Source organism: Mus caroli, unplaced genomic scaffold (genome assembly GCF_978045245.1).
Source record: "Mus caroli unplaced genomic scaffold, Mus_caroli_1 scaffold_18, whole genome shotgun sequence".
Taxonomy (NCBI): domain Eukaryota; kingdom Metazoa; phylum Chordata; class Mammalia; order Rodentia; family Muridae; genus Mus; species Mus caroli.
The window spans coordinates 14,262,118-14,282,590 of NW_028227273.1; the positions used below are offsets into that span (position 1 = coordinate 14,262,118).

The following is a 20,473-nucleotide window of genomic DNA, read 5'->3' on the forward strand; positions in this document are numbered from 1 at the left end:
CCCAGGCATCCTGTCTTACTGTGCTAGTGTGCGCCAATACATGAGCACTGCAGTTCCTTCCTTCCATTCTCCCTAATCTGAAAGATCACACTTTAACATAAACATGTAAGGGGCAGTTTAGAGATTAGCTTCAGTACTTAAAAGAGATGCTGTTAAGTTGTCAATCAGAAAGGTAAGGATGCTTTCACTAGGGAAGGGCTCTGAACCACTAATAGAAGGCAATACAAGCAATTCGTCACCCCATCCACAGCTGCAAAACTCAACACGTTTTCACGTACACTTTTAGGATAATGTTTAAGTAATAAGCTATCCTGAGTCTTAAATACCCTTAACACTCCTCTAGTGAACATAGTTTGAAAGTTGCTGATACATAATAATATTTACTTCAGGAAAGCAAGCTTATATTTAACTACTGATTCCCTTTTCTATGTTATTTCAGCCTAAATCCATCTTCATACCACAGGATACACATTCTGCTGAGGACGGTAATCAAGGAACAATCAAGAGATGTCCCTCATCAGGGAGCCCGGCAAAGCCATCCCACGTTCCACCTAGGCCACCTCCCCCCAGGTTACCACCACAGAAGCCCGCTGTTTTAGGTGAGGGTGGAGGACAGAGTGTCTGTTACAGGCTGTGTTCTATAAGAAGGGAAGGGTCCTGTCCAATCGAGGACTGACTGAAAGCCTTTGTGGGAGGAGCTGTCGAGGGCAGAGGCGTTCGACACGCTTTCTGCTTCCTGCCCCACAGTGCTTTCCGTGACAGGGCTTTCTCTTGTGCCCCAGCCTGGGACAGTTACCCCTCTTACATTCATGTATGTGTGCGTCATATGTATGCCTGATGCCAGTAGAGGCCAGAGGAGGTCATCAGATCTGGTGGAACTGATTGACAGTTGTGAGCAGCCATACATGTGCTGAGATGTGAACCTGGGTCCTTCACAAGAGCAGCAAGTACTCTTAACCACTGAGCCACCTCCACAGCCCTCACGCCATTTAGTCCCCACTTTTGAGACTGCTGTAGGTTATATTTCATCACTAGCTACAGTAGCTAAGTTGAAATCAGGCTTTGAACAAACAACTTGTAATGTAGGCTACTTCATTTTAGGAAAGATAAAGCTGTTTTTCTTTGACTCCTTAATTTTCATTAATCATTTTTAGAAAAATGATTGGTATTTATAGATATTGTCTATAAATTAGTAGTAGAAGGTTCCGTCCAATAACTGAAAGTTTCCTCTGTTGTCCAGGGAAACTTTTTGAAAGAGCTGTTACCTCTTCTTGATAACTATTTGTAATATGGATTGTCCATTCCTTAAAAGTAATTATGAGGGGCTGGTGAGATGGCTCAGTGGGTAAGAGCACCCGACTGCTCTTCCGAAGGTCCAGAGTTCAGATCCCAGCAACCACATGGTGGCTCACAACCATCCATAACAAGATCTGATGCCCTCTTCTGGAGTGTCTGAAGACAGCTACAGTGTACTTACATATAATAAATAAATAAAATCTTAAAAAAAAAAAAAAGTAATTATGAATTTTTCTCTTTTTAATGAAATAAATGTTAACTCAGATAAGAGCTGAATTTAAGTTTACCCAATATACCAAAAATGGGTTGAACTGGAAGAACATGGGATGGATGTTCTCAGTGGGAGATACCAAGTTCAGAATGAACCGCTTTCCGATCTAATAATTGTCCTAATGAAATCTTTCATTTAAAATCGGCCTTTCACAATATTCTAAAACCTATTTTATTGAAGGAAATGGAGTGAACTCCTTCCAGCTAAATGGTGAGCGAGACGGATCATTACATCAGCAGCAGAGTGAGCAAAGAGGCACGAACCTTTCAAGAAAGGAGAAGAAGGACGTCCCGGTGAGTGCTGCTGTCTGCACACTCACTGTGTGTGTTCGCATTGTGCTCTTTCTGCTGTGCAGCAAGAGTCACACTGAGAAGGACTGACAGCAGAGCAGCTGTGTAGTCCATAATTACTCTGTTGGTATTTCAGTCTGTACTGATGGTAGTGATAGTGTTTTATTTGAATCGTGGATGTGCCGTTGCTCTAGGAAGTAAACACTCACCTAGGTGTACATCGCAGGGTTTGGGGAGCAGTGATGGACTCTGGGAAGAATGTGGAAAAACTAAAAATAGCTATGTTTTATTTTCTGGTGATAGTCTGCTTGTGTATTTTATTCAAAGAAATGAATTTGAAAAACAGTATTTTCTTGCCAAATAACAGCAAAAAAATCATAACACTATATTCCTTTTCTAGAAACCAATTAGTAATGGCCTTCCCCCAACACCTAAAGTGCATGTAAGTACTCAGTATCAAATAACTGATTTTTCAAACTAAATACAGTGAGAATTGTTTCAGTGTATGTCTTAGATTGTGTCTGCCTGCTCCCCACCCCGCCCCCAGCACCGACATGATAACAGGCACATACACCGACATGATAACAGGCACATACACCGACATGATAACAGGCACATACACCGACATGATAACAGGCACATACACCGACATGGTAACAGGCACATACACCGACATGATAACAGGCACATACACCGACATGATAACAGGCACATACACCGACATGGTAACAGGCACATACACCGACATGATAACAGGCACATACACCGACATGATAACAGGCACATACACCGACATGATAACAGGCACATACACCGACATGATAACAGGCACATACACCGACATGATAACAGGCACATACACCGACATGATAACAGGCACATACACCAACATGGTAACAGGCACATACACCGACATGATAACAGGCACATACACCGACATGGTAACAGGCACATACACCGACATGGTAACAGGCACATACACCGACATGGTAACAGGCACATACACCGACATGGTAACAGGCACCATCACAGTCGCACTCAGCCTTTCCTGAGTGCCTTTCTTTTTATTTAAAAAGAAAACTTGATGTGTGTGTGTGTGTGTTCTCTGTGTGTATGTGTGCATGTGTGTTTCTCTGTGTGTGTGTGTTCTCTGTGTGTATGTGTGCATGTGTGTTTCTCTGTGTGTGTGTGTTCTCTGTGTGTATGTGTGCATGTGTATTTCTCTGTGTGTGTGTGTTCTCTGTGTGTATGTGTGCATGTGTGTTTCTCTGTGTGTGTGTGTTCTCTGTGTGTGTGTATGCATGTGTGTTTCTCTGTGTATGTGTGTTTCTCTGTGTGTATATTTGTGCATGTTTGCGCGTGCACGTGTGTGTGTGTGTGTTTACACTTCTGTCACAGCACATTTATGGTAGTCATAGAACCACTTTTTGGAATGAGTCTTCTCCCACCATGTGGGATGTAAGAATAAAACTCAGGTCGCACTTAAGTGCCTTTGTGCCTTAAGTGCCTTAAGTGCCTTTGCTTGCTGAGCCGTCTACCTATCCTCAGATTGCTCCTTTTTTTAAAGAGTCTGTATATTTTGATTTTGAAGTATGTGTGGATTTTAAATCAACCCTGCATTTTTTCAGTTTACAGTATGAAAGTCGAGATGATTTTTTGTTGTTGCTGAGGGTTTTTGGTAGACGTGGTGGGTTTTTGTTGTTTCGGTCTTTGGTTTGTGGTGGTTGTTGTTGATTTGTTTTGGGGGGTTGTCTTGCTGTTTGTTTTTGAGAGAGGGTCTCTCTGTGTAGCCCTGACTGTCCTAGAACTCCTTCTGTAGACTGTAGGCTGGCCTCAACTAACAACAAAGACCTGCCTGCCTCTGCCTCCCAAGTGCTAGAATTAAAGCAAGCCTGGCCTCAAAGATGGCATTTTTATCATAACAGCAGACGTTTCCTTTGTGGAGATTATTTTCTTCTTACCTAAGAACATCATGTTGTTTTGATAGAGGGTGCTGATCCTTATGGGCAAGATATTTATTACACAGAATTGATTATTAGGATTGAATTATTTATTGTGAAATGACATAGGAAATATGAGATTTTTTTCTCTCTTGAAAAATTATTGTTGTACCAGGAAACTTTGTGTGTGACTATCAAAAAGTTTATTTTGAGTGTCCAGAAAAAGCTAGTTGGCTGACTATCTGACACATTTATCTCTGTAAATTTGAAGTGATCTTAATTTTAGTGTACCCTCGGGTCTCCCATATAGTTAAGCCTTCCATGTTATGTTAGGGACCGTTGTCTGTCACTGTTGTGTTGACCAGTCCTTATTTTTTCAGATGGGAGCGTGTTTTTCAAAGGTTTTTAATGGATGTCCCTTGAAAATCCACTGTGCCACATCTTGGATAAATCCAGACACGAGAGGTATCACTTCAGTGCCTTCTGGGGTTTTGTTTTGTTTTGTTTTTTCATGTTTGTTGGTGTTTTGCTTATTGTTCTGTGTGGGGGTGTCGGACCCCCTAGAACTGGAGTTATAGACAGATGTAAGCTACTGTTTGGGTGCTGGGAACTGAATGCAGGGCCACTGGAAGAGCAGCGACAGTATTTTTAAACATATTTTATTGAAGGAAATGGAGCTCTTAATTGCTGAGCCATCTCTCCAGCCCCAGTTCCCTGGTTTCTAGCTGCCCTTCAGTGAAGCTCTGAATTTCATTTGACTCATTTTCTTCCTGTCTTTCTCTAAGAGTTTTGCTGTGGGCTGGTGAGATGGCTCAGTGGGTAAGAGCACCCGACTGCTCTTCTGAAGGTCCAGAGTTCAAATCCCAGCAACCACATGGTGGCTCACAACCATCTGTAATGAGATCTGACTCCCTCTTCTGGTGTGTCTGAAGAAGCTACAGTGTACTTACATATAATAAATAAATAAATATAAAAAAAAAGAGTTTTGCTATTTTCTGTAAATTTAAGGTAAATATATTTATCTATACTCTCCTTGTAGTTTGATGTAGCAGTTAGCTGCTCATTGGAATTGCCTGACAGTCATGGTGTCAGGCCTCCCTTACTTTCTGCAGAAATGGTTCCTCTACTACTGCCCAGTGTGCTTACCCTCACATTCATGACTGAAAGACTTGGCCACTAGATATCCAGTGCCTATTGACTGTTTTAGAAGAGCTCTAAGCTGTAAAGGGGTCGTATTCAGAGTAATTCGGAGCTGAGCAAGGGCCTGGTGTTCTCTGTGCACACCTCCTCCCAGCAGCTCCCTTTAGCTGTGTGACACACCCATAGAGTCCTCGCCACACATGCTTACGTGGGTGTGCATAAGAAGACACACATGTATGTATTCTTCTAAAAGTCCAAGTTCCGTACTTTGATTTGACACTGAGATTCACTGCTCCACAGGCAGCTGATGCTCAAGCACTTTGGTTTAAACCCACTGCTGTCTGACCACGGGCCTTACGCCAGCACCAGTCCTCACCAACCTAAACCAGAGCAACCAGCACCAAACCTGAAACAACCCTGCACAGCTTACGAGTTCTCCTACGTTCTAAGTTACTCTTAGCATACTGTAGCTCAGCTAGAGATCAAGATGGATTCCTTTTTATATCTTAAAAGCAATCAGATAAAATGCTCACTACATTTCTCTTATCGCCTAGAAGTAGCCTCACAGATACCCAGGGGTTTTTGGTTTGTTTTTTTTATAATTTTTTATATATTTTTATGTGCATTGGTGGTTTTGCTTGCATGTATGTGTGAGGATGTTGGATCCTTGGGACTGGAGCTACAGGCAGGTTAGCTACCATGTGGGTGCTGGGAACTGAACAGTGATCAGGTCCCAGTCTGGTTGGGTGGGTTTGGGTTTGTTTTAAACCAACTCTTTAGCCCAAGCTGGCTCCAACCTCCTATCTGGTCACTTACGATCACGAACTTCTGGTCCACTTGTGCTGTGGACCTCCCAAGTGTTGTGATGACACGCCTGTGCCATCATGTCTAGTTTGTGTGGTGCTGGATCAAACCCAGGGCCTCTCCTGTGACCTCCGTCCTCACCACCTATTTCATTTAATTTGTTCCTCTGCCTTTCAAGTCCTAGATCCTGTGTTTTAATGATGTTAGTGCTTAAAGTAATGGCCAAAAATATAGTAGACTCTGAGTCACCATTCTATTGCTGTGAAGAGACACTATGACCACAACAATTCTTATAAAAGAAAGCACCTAATTAGAGGCTTACTTACAGTTTCAGAAGTTTAGATCGTTACCACGGTGAGGAGCATGTCAGCAGGCAGGGCACTGGAGCAGTCGCTGAGAACTGCATCCTGATCTACAGGCCAGGAGAGAGTCTCTTAGTCCTCGTAGTCTAGCTCTCCAGTGGTGTGCTTCCTTCAACACGGCCACACCTCCTAATCCTTCTAATCCCTTCAAACATCCTCACCCCGGTGACGCATTGAAATATCGGAGCCTATGGAAACCATTCTAATTCAGATCACCACAGATGTAAAAACAAATTTTAATTTGAGTTCGTTCTTAGCTTTCATGTTGTGTTACTTGCATGATCCTCTCTTTAGAGGACTTTAGAAAAAGTCCCTGCAGACTCTGGCAGTGAGTCTAGCAGCCCACTCCTCCAGCCTCCCGGGCACTGCCTCCTCAGTGCTCTGAGAATAACATTTGTGTATAACTTAGGTTATGAGGGTCTAATTCCACTTTGTAGTAAAACTTTAAAAATCACAATCTTTTTCAAGGGTAACACATTATTGAATTTTAGTTGGTGTAAACCTTTAAAGTATCTTGTTTATTGAAGTCAATTAATAAAATCTCTGTTATTTCAGACCAGTACTTGATATTTGGCGCTGAAGAAGGCATTTATACCCTTAATCTCAATGAACTTCATGAAACATCAATGGAACAGGTAGGCTATTATCTATATTTCTCTCTTGTTGTTTAAGTAGATATTAGAAATAAATTTCAGTTATGATTGGCGCTTCTTTTTTTTTTTGTAAAATATCCACGGAGCATCCATTTGCTACACACTGAAGAAGGCCACAGTCTCCTTTCCTACCCTTAGGAAGCTTACATTATAGTGAAAGACTGCAGCACTCACACTTGGTCGCTCTCTAAAGTTGAGTGTGGAATGTAGGCCACAGAGGCAAGTGTTGCGGCTCCCAAAGGAAAGGCTCCTCTACAGAAATGTCACAGCTCTGCTGTGGTAAAGGGAGGTTTTCCCCAGCGAAAGGTCTGCTCAGAGAGGCATCCTAGCAATCAGGAGCCAAGGAAGACCACAGCACAGCAAACCTCACCCAAGAGATTTGTTGTGAGGAGAAAACCCAGAAGAGAGAGAGCAGGGAACTGAACAGAAGACACGGCTTATATAGGATTCGAGGGTGGGAGTGGGATTCCCAGGGGGTCCTTGGATTGGGGGGTTTATGTGACCTGGTTTTGAAGTTCAGGGACTGGTAGGTTTCTCTGGCAAGCTCAGAGATTTGTGGGTTTTCTTGACCCTTTTGTCCTCCAAGCAGAACCTCCTGTGAGAGGTGTAAACAGTATGTTGGGATGGACCTTAAGTGACAGCGGACAAGAGGGATGAGGATGGAGCTGTGAAATTGTGTGGCATCTGGAGAACAGTGATTGAACAGTTTGGAGTCTAGAATAGTAACAATAGACTGCCAAACCCCAGAGCTTTCTATACCCAGCTGATGGTCAGAACTGTTTTAGAAATATATGTTTGTGGAATAGTGGGAGATGATGAGACTGTACTCAAAGGGTGAAGATGTGTCAAGTTCATACAGAGGGCTCAGTGGTTAAGAGCAGTTGCTACACAGTTGTGAACACTAGAGTCCAGATCTGCACACCCACAGAAACCTCTCAAATAACCTGTGATTCCAGCCCCAAGGGATCTCTTCCGGCTTCTGTGCACACAACCAAATGCCCACGCTTATACATGCACATACACTTATTCAGACACATGACACACAAAAACATAACACATTAATTAATAAGATACTTTTTTAAAGGTGCAAGGCTTGGGATAAGAGCACTTGCTGATGTTGCAGAGGGCCTGGGATTGGTTCCAAGCACAGTCATGGTGGCTCACAATCATCTGTAATTCCAGTTCCATGGAAAACAGTGCCGTCTTCTGGCCTCCCCAGGCACTGGGCTTGCAAGTGGCATGCATACACGCATGCAAGCTGATTCTCCTAAACATAACATTTGTTAAATAATTTAAATAAAAGGATTGTTGCCACTACCATCCATGGTCAATCCCTGAAACCCTCATAGGGGTGAAAGGAGAGAACTGACTTAACAAACGAAGTTGTCTTGTCTTCTGACTTCCATGGGATGTGTACCATATACATGCACCACACACACACACACACACACACACACACACATATACACACACACACATACACACACACAGTATGACAGCAAATATATTTAAGAAGAAAAAATACAGAGATGGAAACATTTTGGACACAGGAGCAGTAAACAATATGCAGAACTTGTAGTAGTGCTGTTGATAATAATGAAGATCCATGTAAAGCTAATGTGAAGTCAGGGCCTTCACTGGTAGAGCTCTTGCCTAGCATGTTCAGGGCCTTGGGTTCAAACCTCAGTGCTGCCAAAAAAAGAGATGCTGGGCCAAACACGGTGCTTACACACATTGTTTCCTCTCTTCAAAAGTCTCTGAGAGGTACATGCTACTTATAATATTTTTTTCTTTTTTGAGGGGTCGTGACCTAAGGTACATCCTAGGCAGGGACTGACCACTGAACTATACCCTCAAAACTATTATATAAGTATGGGTGTCTTTGCTGTGTGTGTATCTGCTCTATGGGTGCCCGGTGCCCACAGAGGCCAGGGAAGGATGTTGGGTCCCTAACTGGAGGTACAGGTGGTTCTGAGTCCCCGTGTGGGAGTTAAGAATCCTGCCCAAGCCTCCTCAAGAGAAGCCAGCGCTCCTAACCACTGAGCCACCTCCTCAGCCCTACATACTCCATCTTCCAGATAAGAATACAATATTAAAGTTATATATTTTATTAAAAATAAGAAGAAGACCATAAAAAATACAAAAGTAAGCTAACTGAAGTCACATAGTATTCAGGAAAGTAGAGATCTAGGCAAAATATTGAATGTACCCTTCTTAACTGCTGTGTTCTTTTATAAAACTGAATATTTTATCTAGAACCTAGCTCACTCACTAAAGGAAGCATTGATGATCTAGAAAACCTTTAGTATTTTTCAAGCCATAAATGCCAGCCATTGCCCTGTGCTGACCATTATGAAAGGCTTTGTGCTTTTTCCTGGCACTCTATATGAGTTCATTGACAATTACAAAACACAGTCCTGGGTTTGACACTAAAAAAGTACTAAGTTTGTGCTTGTGTAAAAATTACCCAGATCAACACTGATGAAATAGCCAGCCTCCTGCTGCTGTCCTCTAGAAGTCATAGCCCATCCTGCCTTGTGTCCTCAAGGCAGTCAGTAAACCCCCACTTTGGTTACAGCTCTTTAATGAAAAGCATAAAGAAGAGATGTGAGTAAAACCTGAATTTAAGACATAGTTGGCTATAGGTTCAGGGTCTAACTTCACAAAGAGGGACAAAAGGGATTTTAGTGTTTCATGAATGTACATCCCAAATAAGAAAGCCTCTACTTTCTTTTGTTTATTTGAATCTTATTGATAAAGATGTTTCTTTGTTTCTCTCTTCTATTATTACATTTTGTTATGACTCGGTGTGTTAATAAAGTAGTCTCCTTAGAGTCTCAACTGTTTCATCATCTCTCCATTCTTCCTATTCCCTACCCTCATCCCAGTCCATCTTGGAAAGACCCATAGGAATTAGCAGAGCAGGCCCAGCAAACAAGCTTGTTACATGAGGATAGAGTTGCCAGCCAGTGGTTAGGTGCAGAGTTTGGCCCACATTCAGAACTGCTTTGCCGGGTGTGAGTAAGGTCTGGGAACTGGCATTTCTAACACTGACCCGGGTGCTGCTGAGGCTGCTGGCCCTGGAGCCACTCTGCTGAGCACTGGTGTTTGTAGGTGAAACGTCTCCATCAGACCTGCTGTTGTCTGTCTTTAAAGTACATTGATTGGTTTTCCTTTGCCCTAATACTCAAACATCAGGCTTCCTAAGCTGTTCCCCATTTCTCACACACTGCATGGACAGATGGGTTCTTACATTTCCTCTCAACTCAGCTTTTGCAGTTTGCAAGTCTTCGTCATGGTCCCTCTCACTCAGCCTTTCTCCTGTGCAGACCTAGCTGTCAGTGTCTCTTGTTCTTCTACACCATGTTCCTTTTTGTTCTACATTATATATCTGCATGTACTTGATAAGTGCATTTCAAGAAGAGTGCATAGGAAAGAGTTAGTCGTTTAACCCCAGGAGCAAAATAAAGGGATGCATGTTATTTAAAATGCTTTTATTCTCTTTGGGGTTATATGGCTCTTCATTACAGACTATGTTGGAAGTGTACTTCTATTGATGTAGTTGTGGGCTGGCCTCTGGACATTCAGCTTACATAGTTCCTGTGTACTTCTTTATATAGCTGTTCCTTCTGTAACTTTGTGTATTTTTGTCAGCTGTTCCCCCGCAGGTGTACGTGGCTATATGTGATGAACAACTGCCTGCTGTCAGTCTCGGGTAAGTCTTGCTTCTGTCATCCTAGTGCACCTTGTTGCTGGTGACTGCTCTCATGCGCTGCTTATCTCTTCACAGGCAAAGCCTCTCAGCTTTACTCCCATAACTTACCAGGGCTTTTTGATTATGCAAGACAGATGCAGAAGCTCCCTGTAGCCATCCCAGCACACAAGCTCCCTGACCGAATACTGCCCAGGTACAGTGCGTCTGTCCCTAGAGGTCGCATGCCTACACAAGCACTTAGTCAAGAGACCACCGGTGAGGGTTTGGGCTGATAGAAAGTTTTCATTAAAAGTTGCCTAATGTATTCTAACAGGACCTTATTCATCATATTTTTGTCCTAGAATTGTTTTAATCTGTTTTCTGATTACATAAACATTTTCTACCTCAACTTTTGTTTCTGTCTTTTCTGCAAAAATAAAACTAATTTTTCATGTAATTATACATTAGATATACTGCCTTTGCTCTTAACATGCTTTGTCAACTTACATAAAGTGAATTTTTTCAAAGCACAGTTTCTAAGCCTAGAAAATCAAACTGATTTGTGGAATTAATGTTGTTTTGCATAGGGAGATAACAAGAGGGGAGGAGTTTTGCTTTTATACTTTGGGCATTTTTAATCATACTGAGCTCTCACATTTGTTGTATTAGTGGTCCTCATCTGCTGACCAAGCAGCCTGTGAAGTCAGATGAGAATGCAGCCAGTCTTCCTTCCTTCTCAGGATAGGCTGTAGAGCCAATGCCGAAAACCCCTAGCTTTCAGGGACCTGAAGATCTGTTGTTAACTGCTACGTTTATAGCATTTGAAGATTTTTTGTTCATTTGTGTCTACACACAAGCGTGGACACAAATCCTGAGAGCACATTTGGCAGTAATGGAACTCACCAATACTGAGGTTTCTGAGGTAGAGGTTAGAGTTGGGAGGCAAGAAAAGGTCCTGTCAGTGGCCACAGTAACAAGACAACTTGAAATTTTTTTCTTTTAGGATTGATTTTCATTTATGAGTGTTGTGTGTGTGCCTGTGTGGGTATATGCACCTGAGTGCAGGTAGCTGCAGAGGCCAGAAGAGGGCGTCAGATCCTGTGGCGCTAGAGTTACAGGTAGCTGTGATGGATCTGACATGGGTGCTAGGATTGGAACTCAGATCCTCTGGAAGCGAGTACATGTTCTTAATTGCTGAGCAGCAGCCAACAAGGCAGCTTTTCACACAGCTGAAGCCATCACATGTGTGGGAAGACCCTCTCCCAGCTTCCAGTCTCTCCCCACTTCTGTCACTGTTCCTCTAGTAAAGCAGAGTTACTGATGCAGCTCACTGAATGCTGTCTGTCTGTAACCTGACACACTAGGGGTGTGCCATGAAGACTGCAGCTACTTCTGTGTATATGTGTAGTTTATTATGTATATACTTATGTGTATACTTGTAGTTTATTATATTATATATAAGATATATATTATATAATAAACTACATATAGCATATATATACTATATACACATATGTGTATATATGTGTATATAGTATATTTATCATATATATAGTTTATTGGCTCTGCATTTAAAAAAAAATCCTACGGTTGTATTCTTCTGAATTCAAAAAACTTCATTGTTTTGTTTTGTTTTTAACTAAAAATCTAATCCATTTGGAATTGATGGGGACCTAACAAAGGAATCCAATATATTTTAACTTTTTAAATATTTGTGTGTGTGTGTGTGTGTGTGTGTGTGTGTGTGTCTCCCATCAGACTTGGTAGTAAATACCTCTCTTTACCATTGAACCATTTCACCATCCTCCTTATTTCTACTTTAATGTGGACTTAACAGCACTCATGTTTACCTCATGCTTTCCCCAATGGCCTGTGGCAGCATCTTTGTGGTGAGCACTTTGCTTGCCTGTGTCTTATTATATTCTTCTCCATTTACATTTAGGAAATTTGCTGTATCAGCAAAGATTCCTGAAACCAAGTGGTGCCAGAAGTGCTGTGTGGGTAAGTAGACTCCAATGCCGTGTGGCTTTCCTGCGTGGCCGAGTGTAAGGAGCCCCTCAAGGCTCACGGTCTATAGGAGGATAGTTGATGGCTCTGATAAATGGAGAGAGACAGTGGGGTAACTTTCATCACAGGAAATAAGCACGCCATGTCCATGCCTTAAGGTTATGATGATAGCAGTGTCCCTGTGCACAGACCTCTCGAGTATATTGCTCTCCCACCTTTATAACAACTCGTTTTCTGTTTACACCTAACAACAACAAAAAGCCCACAGTGTTCCCTGCTGTTGTCAGAGGGAAGCCAGCACACCGGGTACCCTGCAGGTCTGTGGGAAGCACGCTAAACACGGGCGGCAGCTGAGAAGGGAGGGCACCTGGGCTGGGCCTGCCGAGGATTCCCTGTGAGTAACTGGAGAAGACACTGAGCAGGGTGACATAACTATGCAGGGAATGAATCTCAATGAATCGCAGCCGTGTAAGCTGAGTACCGACACTCACCTTAGCTGGATGCAGGCAGCAGAGAGATGGTGCGTCCATCTGAACATACAGGTTGGTAGATGAAGACTAATGTGGACGTGAACCATGTTCACTGTATCACAAGAGCAAGCCAAGCTCGACAGGAGCAGTGCAGAGCCAAGAAGAAGATGACATCAGAGACTGAGGCTGGGTGGAAAGCTCAGCAAAAATCAAAGCAGCTGGCTGGGACAGACGGGTCACAGGGCTGCTGCGGACTTGCTGCCGTGAGTGGCAGCTAACCAAGTACTTGGCCCTGTGTGAGGATCAGGACTTTCTTCTTCCTTGGGCCCACTTTACGATCTGGGCTTCTCTGTTGGCTTTGCCCGGGTAGCATTGTCCCTCTATGTCCCTCTGCCTCATAGCTCTTTAAAACCCAGGTGAAGTTAGGGGATTTTGTCATCGTCCTTTCCATGGTTTTCAGAAACCTCCTTACTCCTATGTATTTACATTAGATCTTAAATGTAAGAAAAGTTCAAACACTTGAGGCAGTTCAATTTTATTATTTGCAAGTTGTATTATAAAATCTTACTAGTGCCTGTAATATTTTCTAGTGTTATGAAAGGGATATAATAAAAAAAAGAGATAAGCAAATACTTTATTTTCAGAAGCCAAAAATATAGCTTCTGTACATTGCTGTGAAAAGCACTGTAACCACCTGAGTTTGCACAGCATCATTTGACAACTTCTCACCAGTCACCTTGGCCCTTTCCTTCAGGATGGTGCGGCCTCGGGTGCCGCTGTACACATGACCCCTGATAGTGACCAGCAGTCTCATTCGTGCATGTAAACAAAAGCTTTTTTTTTGGCTTTTTGAGACAGGGTTTCTCTGTGTAGCCCTGCCTGTCCTGGAACTCACTCTGTAGACCAGGCTGGCCTCGAACTTAGAAATCCGCCTGCCTCTGCCTCCCAAGTGCTGGGATTAAACAAAAGCCTTTAAGTGCTGGGACACTCTCACTATTTCCTGAAGCAGTCTTTCTCATTGACTATAATACCAGATTATTAAGACATGGCAGCCTGCATTTGACTTTTTGTAGTCTGTTTTTGGGCCATAAGAACTGTTATTGTACGGATTTATGTTCTAGGAAGGCTGACGTTTCCTTTTTGCCTTTTCAGTGAGAAATCCTTACACGGGCCATAAGTACCTGTGCGGGGCGCTTCAGACCAGCATTGTTCTATTAGAGTGGGTTGAGCCAATGCAGAAATTTATGTTAATTAAGGTAAGTATTCATGACATCTGTAGTACAAACCCTTTGTTAGACTTGCTCTTCTCTTATTTCCGCTAACTCTCAAGTGTGTGTAGACTGGAAGTTATGCGGTGGCTGCATGGAGGTTCTGAAAGAACCCAGGGATGGTGGTGAGGGACTGGAGCGAGCTCCCTGGCGTTCCCGTGACCTTCGGGAGACTGGGTTTTGTTGAATCTTCTCTAGGATCTTTCAAGGAGGATCTAGGTCTGATTTTGCATCCCTGCAATCCTAGCACTTGAGGGGAACAAGGCAAAGGGATCTAGAGTACACGAGACCCCAGCTCAAAAAAAAAAAAATCACTACACAAAAATGCTTTACTCCAAAGCCTGAAGGAAAGTAGCCTTGTTGATGATGCCTTGTGGAATGCAGCCTACTTATGGCAAAATCCATTTTTTCTCAGCTTCTCCTCTATCTTGCCTAGTGTGAAAAGTATGCCTTTCCCTGGTGGCGCGTGAATATCTATACAGTTGAGTTTTCCAGTCTCCTCCTGCCTTTCTTCCTTATTCTACTTGAGCTCCACCCTTACTGTTCCCTCCATTCTTGACCTCTATAAATCTGTGATGTCAGTTAGCCACACACATTGAAAGGATAGTTAAGCTTTAGCGTGAATAATCTCTGCAGGTCGTTTAATGTTACAGTGTGCAGGATGTCTGGGCTGTGGCTCAGCGAGGAAGATGCTTGCTGTTCAAGCTTGAGGCCCTGAGTGTGAATTACCACTTCCCCTCCCCCTGGCAAGGAAAAGCAGGACACAGCCATATGCAACTGTGTCTGCCCCCAGCACTGGGAGAGTCACCACCCACACACACAACACACACACACAACACACACATAACACATGCAGGAGGGAATGTGTGCTCCTAGATGCAGTAAGCCACAGGTTAGCCCTCTGTGGCTTCTCTTTCCTAAGTGGACAGCACTGGAGAGCCTGGCCTGACTGATTGCTGAGGCCTATGGCCAGCTTTCTGCAGCAGGAGTCAGTGCACACCCCGCTCTCCTCCAGGAGGGTCTCATGCCCCTTTCCTGACATTCTTGAATGTTCCTTGCTCTTTGTGCTTCATGACTTCTGTGCACTGTTCATTTTGTTTGTGGATTTGAATTTATTTAGCTTTCTTGGCGCTTCTATAGTGTGACTGCTTATTAGGTGCATTCAAATATATTCCTTTGCTTTCTATATCCTTTCATCCTCTTGGTGGCATGTTGGACAGTGTTTGCATCATTAGGCCACATTTTTTTTTATCATAAACAAGATTAAATTAAAGATCTCTCCAGCACCTATGTTCTTACTCTAAAGAAAGCTCAGTGCTGTTTGCTAGAGTAAGTCACATGTGAGGGCCACTCTCTAAATCAGGAGCCCATGCTGCTGTGACATTTGCACTCAGCCTAATCATTAGAGGAAGCCAAATGCACACGGAGACAAAACCTGTTGACTTCTTACATGCTAAGAAGAAAGAAAGAAAGAAAGAAAGAAAGAAAGAAAGAAAGAAAGAAAGAAAGAAAGAAAGAAAGAAAGAAAGAAGAAAGAAAGAAAGAAAGAAAGAAAGAAAGAAAGAAAGAAAGAAAGAAAGAAAGAAAAGAAAAAAGAAAGAGAAAAGACCCAGAAATATCATTCTGCCTACTTCATTGATCTTAACTTCATCTGGAAGATTCTTTAAGTTCTTTAAATTGCCTGATCATGAATATGAAACGTTGGGCTGAAGATGGCTCAGCCATTAAGGAGCTCCATGGAATCCAACACCTCTGCCTCCTCAGGCACATAATTAAAATTTAAATTTTTTAGAAAAATATGGTAGGTTAGGGTCTGAAGAAATAGATCAGTGGTTAGGAGCACTAGTTATTCTTCCAGGGGACCCATGTTCAATTCCTAGCACCTCTAGCCATCTGTCTTAGGGCTCTCTAGAGTCACAGGACTTATAGAATGTCTCTCTCCACATTGAGGGGATTTACTGTGACAACTTACACGTTCCAGCGGAAGGTGTGGCCCAGATTAAAGGTGAGTTCCTGAGTACCACCACTCTTGGATCTGGGACCAGTTTTTTATCTTTCCACTTCACATGTGTGTGGGTGGGTGTGTCCCTAAGTGTGACAGTTCATCTTCTGGTAACAGTAAGAAGTAGGATCAGAAAGTAGGTTCAGTGTAGTCTGCTCACGTGCAGCGTTGTGTTCAGTGGCTGCGTAGCTTGTTTGTTCCCTTTCCTTGCTCTTGTTTTATGTTTTGTGTGTTCTGTGTTTTATCCCTGTGGCTGCTGACAGCCAGTTGGATGTTTCTGAGTTCTTCTCACTTTGATGTAGCCTCCTGTGAGTGCCCACCCTTGTCCTGTAGATTAACTCAGGTATGGTGGAGTCATGTGTTCAACATTACTGGCAGCGAAGTGAACCAGAGTGGCTGTTGTGATGTCTGTTCCCACCATCCCTTGCTTGGCTCTCATACCACTCCACCTCAGCCATTCTGGTGTTTTGTTCCTGGCTATTAATGAAGTTCATCTTTTCTTTTCTCTTCTCTTCTCTTCTTTTCTTTTTTTTTTTTTTTTACGTGAGAAAGTCTTATTATGGGGGAAGGGGGCAAAGGAAATGACAGAGACGAAGGGAGAAAAGAAAGAAAAAAGAGGAAGTTCGTGTTTTCTATTTCCAGATCTCCAAACTGAGAATGTATTTGTTTTGGTTTTTTTATAGCAACATGAAAAATAATTTAAAGTTATATAAAAAAAAAAAAGTGTCATTGCATCAGAGTTCCTATGCTGATGAAGTGACTTGAGCTAGGAGGCAGATTTCTTTAGGGTGTTGTATTCATGTTTAAAAGAGGCAGTGTGTGCTGGTGGATGTCGCTGCCTGTCCTCCATGTTGGCTGCAGTGTGTGCTGGTGGGTGTTGTTTGTCTGTCCTCCATGTTGGCTCGTCTGGAAAGGAAAGCGGGTAACTGGAACTGAAGAACTGAGATGGGAGACCAGGGACTGCCACAGGAGCTGGATCACACAGGCCCGGCCCGGCACTCAGCTCCTGGACTTCATTGTCTAGCTCTCAAGAGACAAGGCTAGCAAGATTCCTTCCAAGCACTAAAATACAAAAACTGTGTCATTTTAATGTAACATTAATAAAGATACTTTGAACTTCAGATTTACCTGCACAGCTCTAAGTTCCTGGAGCAAGAAGCAGTCTTGAGAGCAGAAGCCTCTCCTGCATCTGGGGAGGCTCAGACCTCGCTGCTGCTCCCCTTGGGCAGTGTGACCTTAGTCCCTCTGCTCAGCGTATCTGTCTCTCTCCAGCACATAGAGTTTCCCATGCCGTGCCCACTCCGGATGTTTGAGATGCTGGTGGTCCCTGAGCAGGAGCACCCTCTGGTCTGTGTTGGCGTCAGCAGAGGGCGAGACTTCAACCAAGTGGTTCGGTTTGAGACGGTCAATCCAAATTCTACCTCGTCGTGGTTTACAGAGTCAGGTTTGTGATTACTATGCAATTGTTAACAACAATGCCAGAGGTTGATGTAAAAGCAGTGTGTGTTCTATGTGTCCGAGCAAGAAAAGCAGTCTTAAGTGATGTGGCAGGAAGTATCAAAAACCGAGAACCGGCTCATTCTCGAGCTTTAGGAATGAGGACAGCATATGGGTAAGATGTAGCTGCTAGAGTTTCCCACTATCATGGCTGATTTGCATTTTGTCTCATGGTTTCAAACGCTGTCAGACACCAAGGCAGAGAAGGCCTCCTGGAACAGAGCAGTTCCCAGTATTGGGAGCACGAGATGAGCCCCCATTGAGGCCAAGTCAGACCAGACATGAAGTAGGTGCCAAGCCATTACCATTGATGAACTTCCATCAGGGAGTCTCTTGCTTCCTAAGGCTCCCACAGCTTCTCAGAATAGCACCACCAACCAGCTGGGAGCAAGAATGAAACATGAGGGGCCAGCAAGAATGCTCAGTGAGTGAAAGTGCTTGCTGCCCAGCCTGATAGCCAGAGTTTTGTCCCAGAGCCCCACATAGCAGAACACTGACTCCTGCAAGTTGTCCCTGGCCTCCACACCACCACACTGTAACTCTCATGCACACATACAAGTAAATGCATTTAAAAGACATGAGCCTATTGAAGACATTTTAGATCCAGACCATAACTGTACATATTTATTAAATGCCTCTCATAGGAAAACGTGCCTTGCCATAAAATAAGGAGCTACCAGCGTGGTCTTTTGATTTTGAGGATTGTATTACTCAAAGTTACACACTTTAGGTAGCTGTTTATTTCAAAGGCCACAACATGTCTAAGTAAGCTCTGGTTGCTTCTGTAGGCTGCTGGTGTGGCTGGGTAGTAGAATGCATATTTAGTGCACAAAACCCAGTGTGTGGGGCTGCAGAGATGGCACAGCCCAGAGGAACACACACTGCTCTTGCAGTGTGCTCCCTATCACCCATGTGAGACAGCTCACAACTGCGTGTAACTCCAATTCCAAGGGATCCAGTACTTTCTTCGGCCTCCAAGGGAACCTACGTTCATTTATACAGGGTTCCACACATATATGCATAATTAAAAATAAAATATTAAAGAGCACACGTGCGTACAGAGAGAGTGTGTGTGTCAGAAGTTCAACCCCAAGCTCTCTCTTCCTCCCTCAAATACGAAATCACACTCATTCCTGGTAATTTTACTTGGAAATAGCTGTATTAATATGACCAACTGAGTCATGGCTCTCCCAAACCACGGAATCGTTTAGCACATGAGCAAATATTGTTAACATTTTGATAGTGCTGCCCGTCTCTTTCGCACTTAGTTTTAGAGTTTCAGAGGCCAGTTGCTTGGCGCTGCTATTTACATAAGGGCAAGTCTTTCTGAAACGCGTGCTAGTGAGCACTTACAGCTGCCGGGGCAAGTCTGACGGGGTGCACACACCAACAACCCCACCACTTCAGAGGCTGAGTCAGAAAGATGGGATTTCTGGGCTAGCCTTGGCTACTTCACAAGGACCTTGTTTTAATTTTTTTAAAAAATAGACATTTCATAACATTGGTATTTTCAAGCATTTATATATAATTTTAAGTGGTATAGATTTAATTTTTTCCTTATTTTTTAACTCCAGTTGCCCTGTCTGTATCACCAGTTAATTTTATCACTTTAATCTCTGTCACTTTAGTAAGGATGTCAATATAAATGGTCATTGATTGAGCAGTTAGTGCAGGCCAGTGCTTCCCAAATGTGAGCTTACGTCAGAGCACTCCTAGGCTCTGGATCCTGAGTGTTTCCTTTGGTCCGCCCGCAGTCAATGATGCTGAAAAGGTGGTCACCATACTTTAAGAGCATATGTGTTAGAGTGGAGAGATGGCTCAGTGGTTAAGAGAACTGGCTGCTGTCCAGAGGACCTGAGTTCTATTCATGGCACTCATATGGCAGCTCACTGTAACTCCAGTTCCAGGGACTCTCACGGCTTCCTCAAGTACCAGGCAGGGAAGTGGTGTACAGGCATACAGACATATATGCAGATAAACACCTATAACACATAAATAGTAATCTTCTTTCAATTCATGTGTACACAAATCTCAGACTGATAGGAAAGATGCCTTCAGAGGGAAGCCACAGTAGACTGTGAGTGCGGGTGTCTCCTGTAGCTGTGCTCTTGCACTTGATATTGCTAATGAAACTTAAGTGATTTAAAGTTAAGATACTTAATTACTATTTCTGAAGTATTTGTGAGAACTTGTGAAAATGGTTCTTATATAATTTATTTCTCAAATATTAAATGTATGTTGTCAAGTTAGTGAACAGACACTTCCTTTATAGCAACTAACCCTAATTACCTTATAAGTGTTGGGTCCATATAGTTTTCTTACAGAAATTTGATTTTAGCTTGAAACTTGTATTGTACTGTAGCAAAATAATAGAAAGAAAACTTTAGTTTTGTGGTAAATAGATCAGATTGAACTCTCACACTTAAAAAACATGAGCTTCCAATATCTTATCTTTAGTTTTTAAACAACCTATTGATGGTGAAAAGCTCCTTTTACGTTTTTCTCTTTAAAAATACTGTAGAGCCAAGTGTGGTGGTACGTACCTGTAATCCCAGCACTTCGGAAGTGGAGGCAGGAAGATCAGGAGTTCGAGACCAATCTGAGCTACATAGTGAGTTCGAGGCCAGCCTGGACTACATGAGACCTCCCACACAACACACTCATATACTTGAATATACACACACGGACACCTAAGGGATGTTTTGTTATGCAGTAGAGAATGCACACTTCATATGGGAAATGTGAAACTGTTTTCTAGCAAGGCATGTTAGGCATGAGT

The 20,473-nt window shown here is 43.0% G+C and overlaps 1 protein-coding gene across 6 annotated transcripts in view; it reads left to right on the forward strand.

Annotated features, from left to right (window-relative positions):
• Nucleotides 1-20,473, forward strand: part of Map4k3 (mitogen-activated protein kinase kinase kinase kinase 3) — a 156,327-nt gene that overhangs the window by 114,361 nt on the left and 21,493 nt on the right. For 3 of the 6 annotated variants that reach the window (XM_085833253.1, XM_085833255.1, XM_085833256.1), the window contains 11 exons: nucleotides 440-599; nucleotides 1,748-1,860; nucleotides 2,258-2,299; nucleotides 4,178-4,262; nucleotides 6,659-6,738; nucleotides 10,411-10,471; nucleotides 10,547-10,664; nucleotides 12,393-12,451; nucleotides 14,080-14,183; nucleotides 17,470-17,641; nucleotides 20,216-20,305. In XM_085833253.1, coding sequence (XP_085689379.1) covers nucleotides 440-599; nucleotides 1,748-1,860; nucleotides 2,258-2,299; nucleotides 4,178-4,262; nucleotides 6,659-6,738; nucleotides 10,411-10,471; nucleotides 10,547-10,664; nucleotides 12,393-12,451; nucleotides 14,080-14,183; nucleotides 17,470-17,641; nucleotides 20,216-20,305 — 1,084 coding nt within the window. The remainder of the gene's footprint in view (nucleotides 1-439; nucleotides 600-1,747; nucleotides 1,861-2,257; nucleotides 2,300-4,177; nucleotides 4,263-6,658; nucleotides 6,739-10,410; nucleotides 10,472-10,546; nucleotides 10,665-12,392; nucleotides 12,452-14,079; nucleotides 14,184-17,469; nucleotides 17,642-20,215; nucleotides 20,306-20,473) is intronic. The other 3 variants (XM_021186158.3, XM_021186159.3, XM_085833254.1) reach the window with 2 other exon arrangements.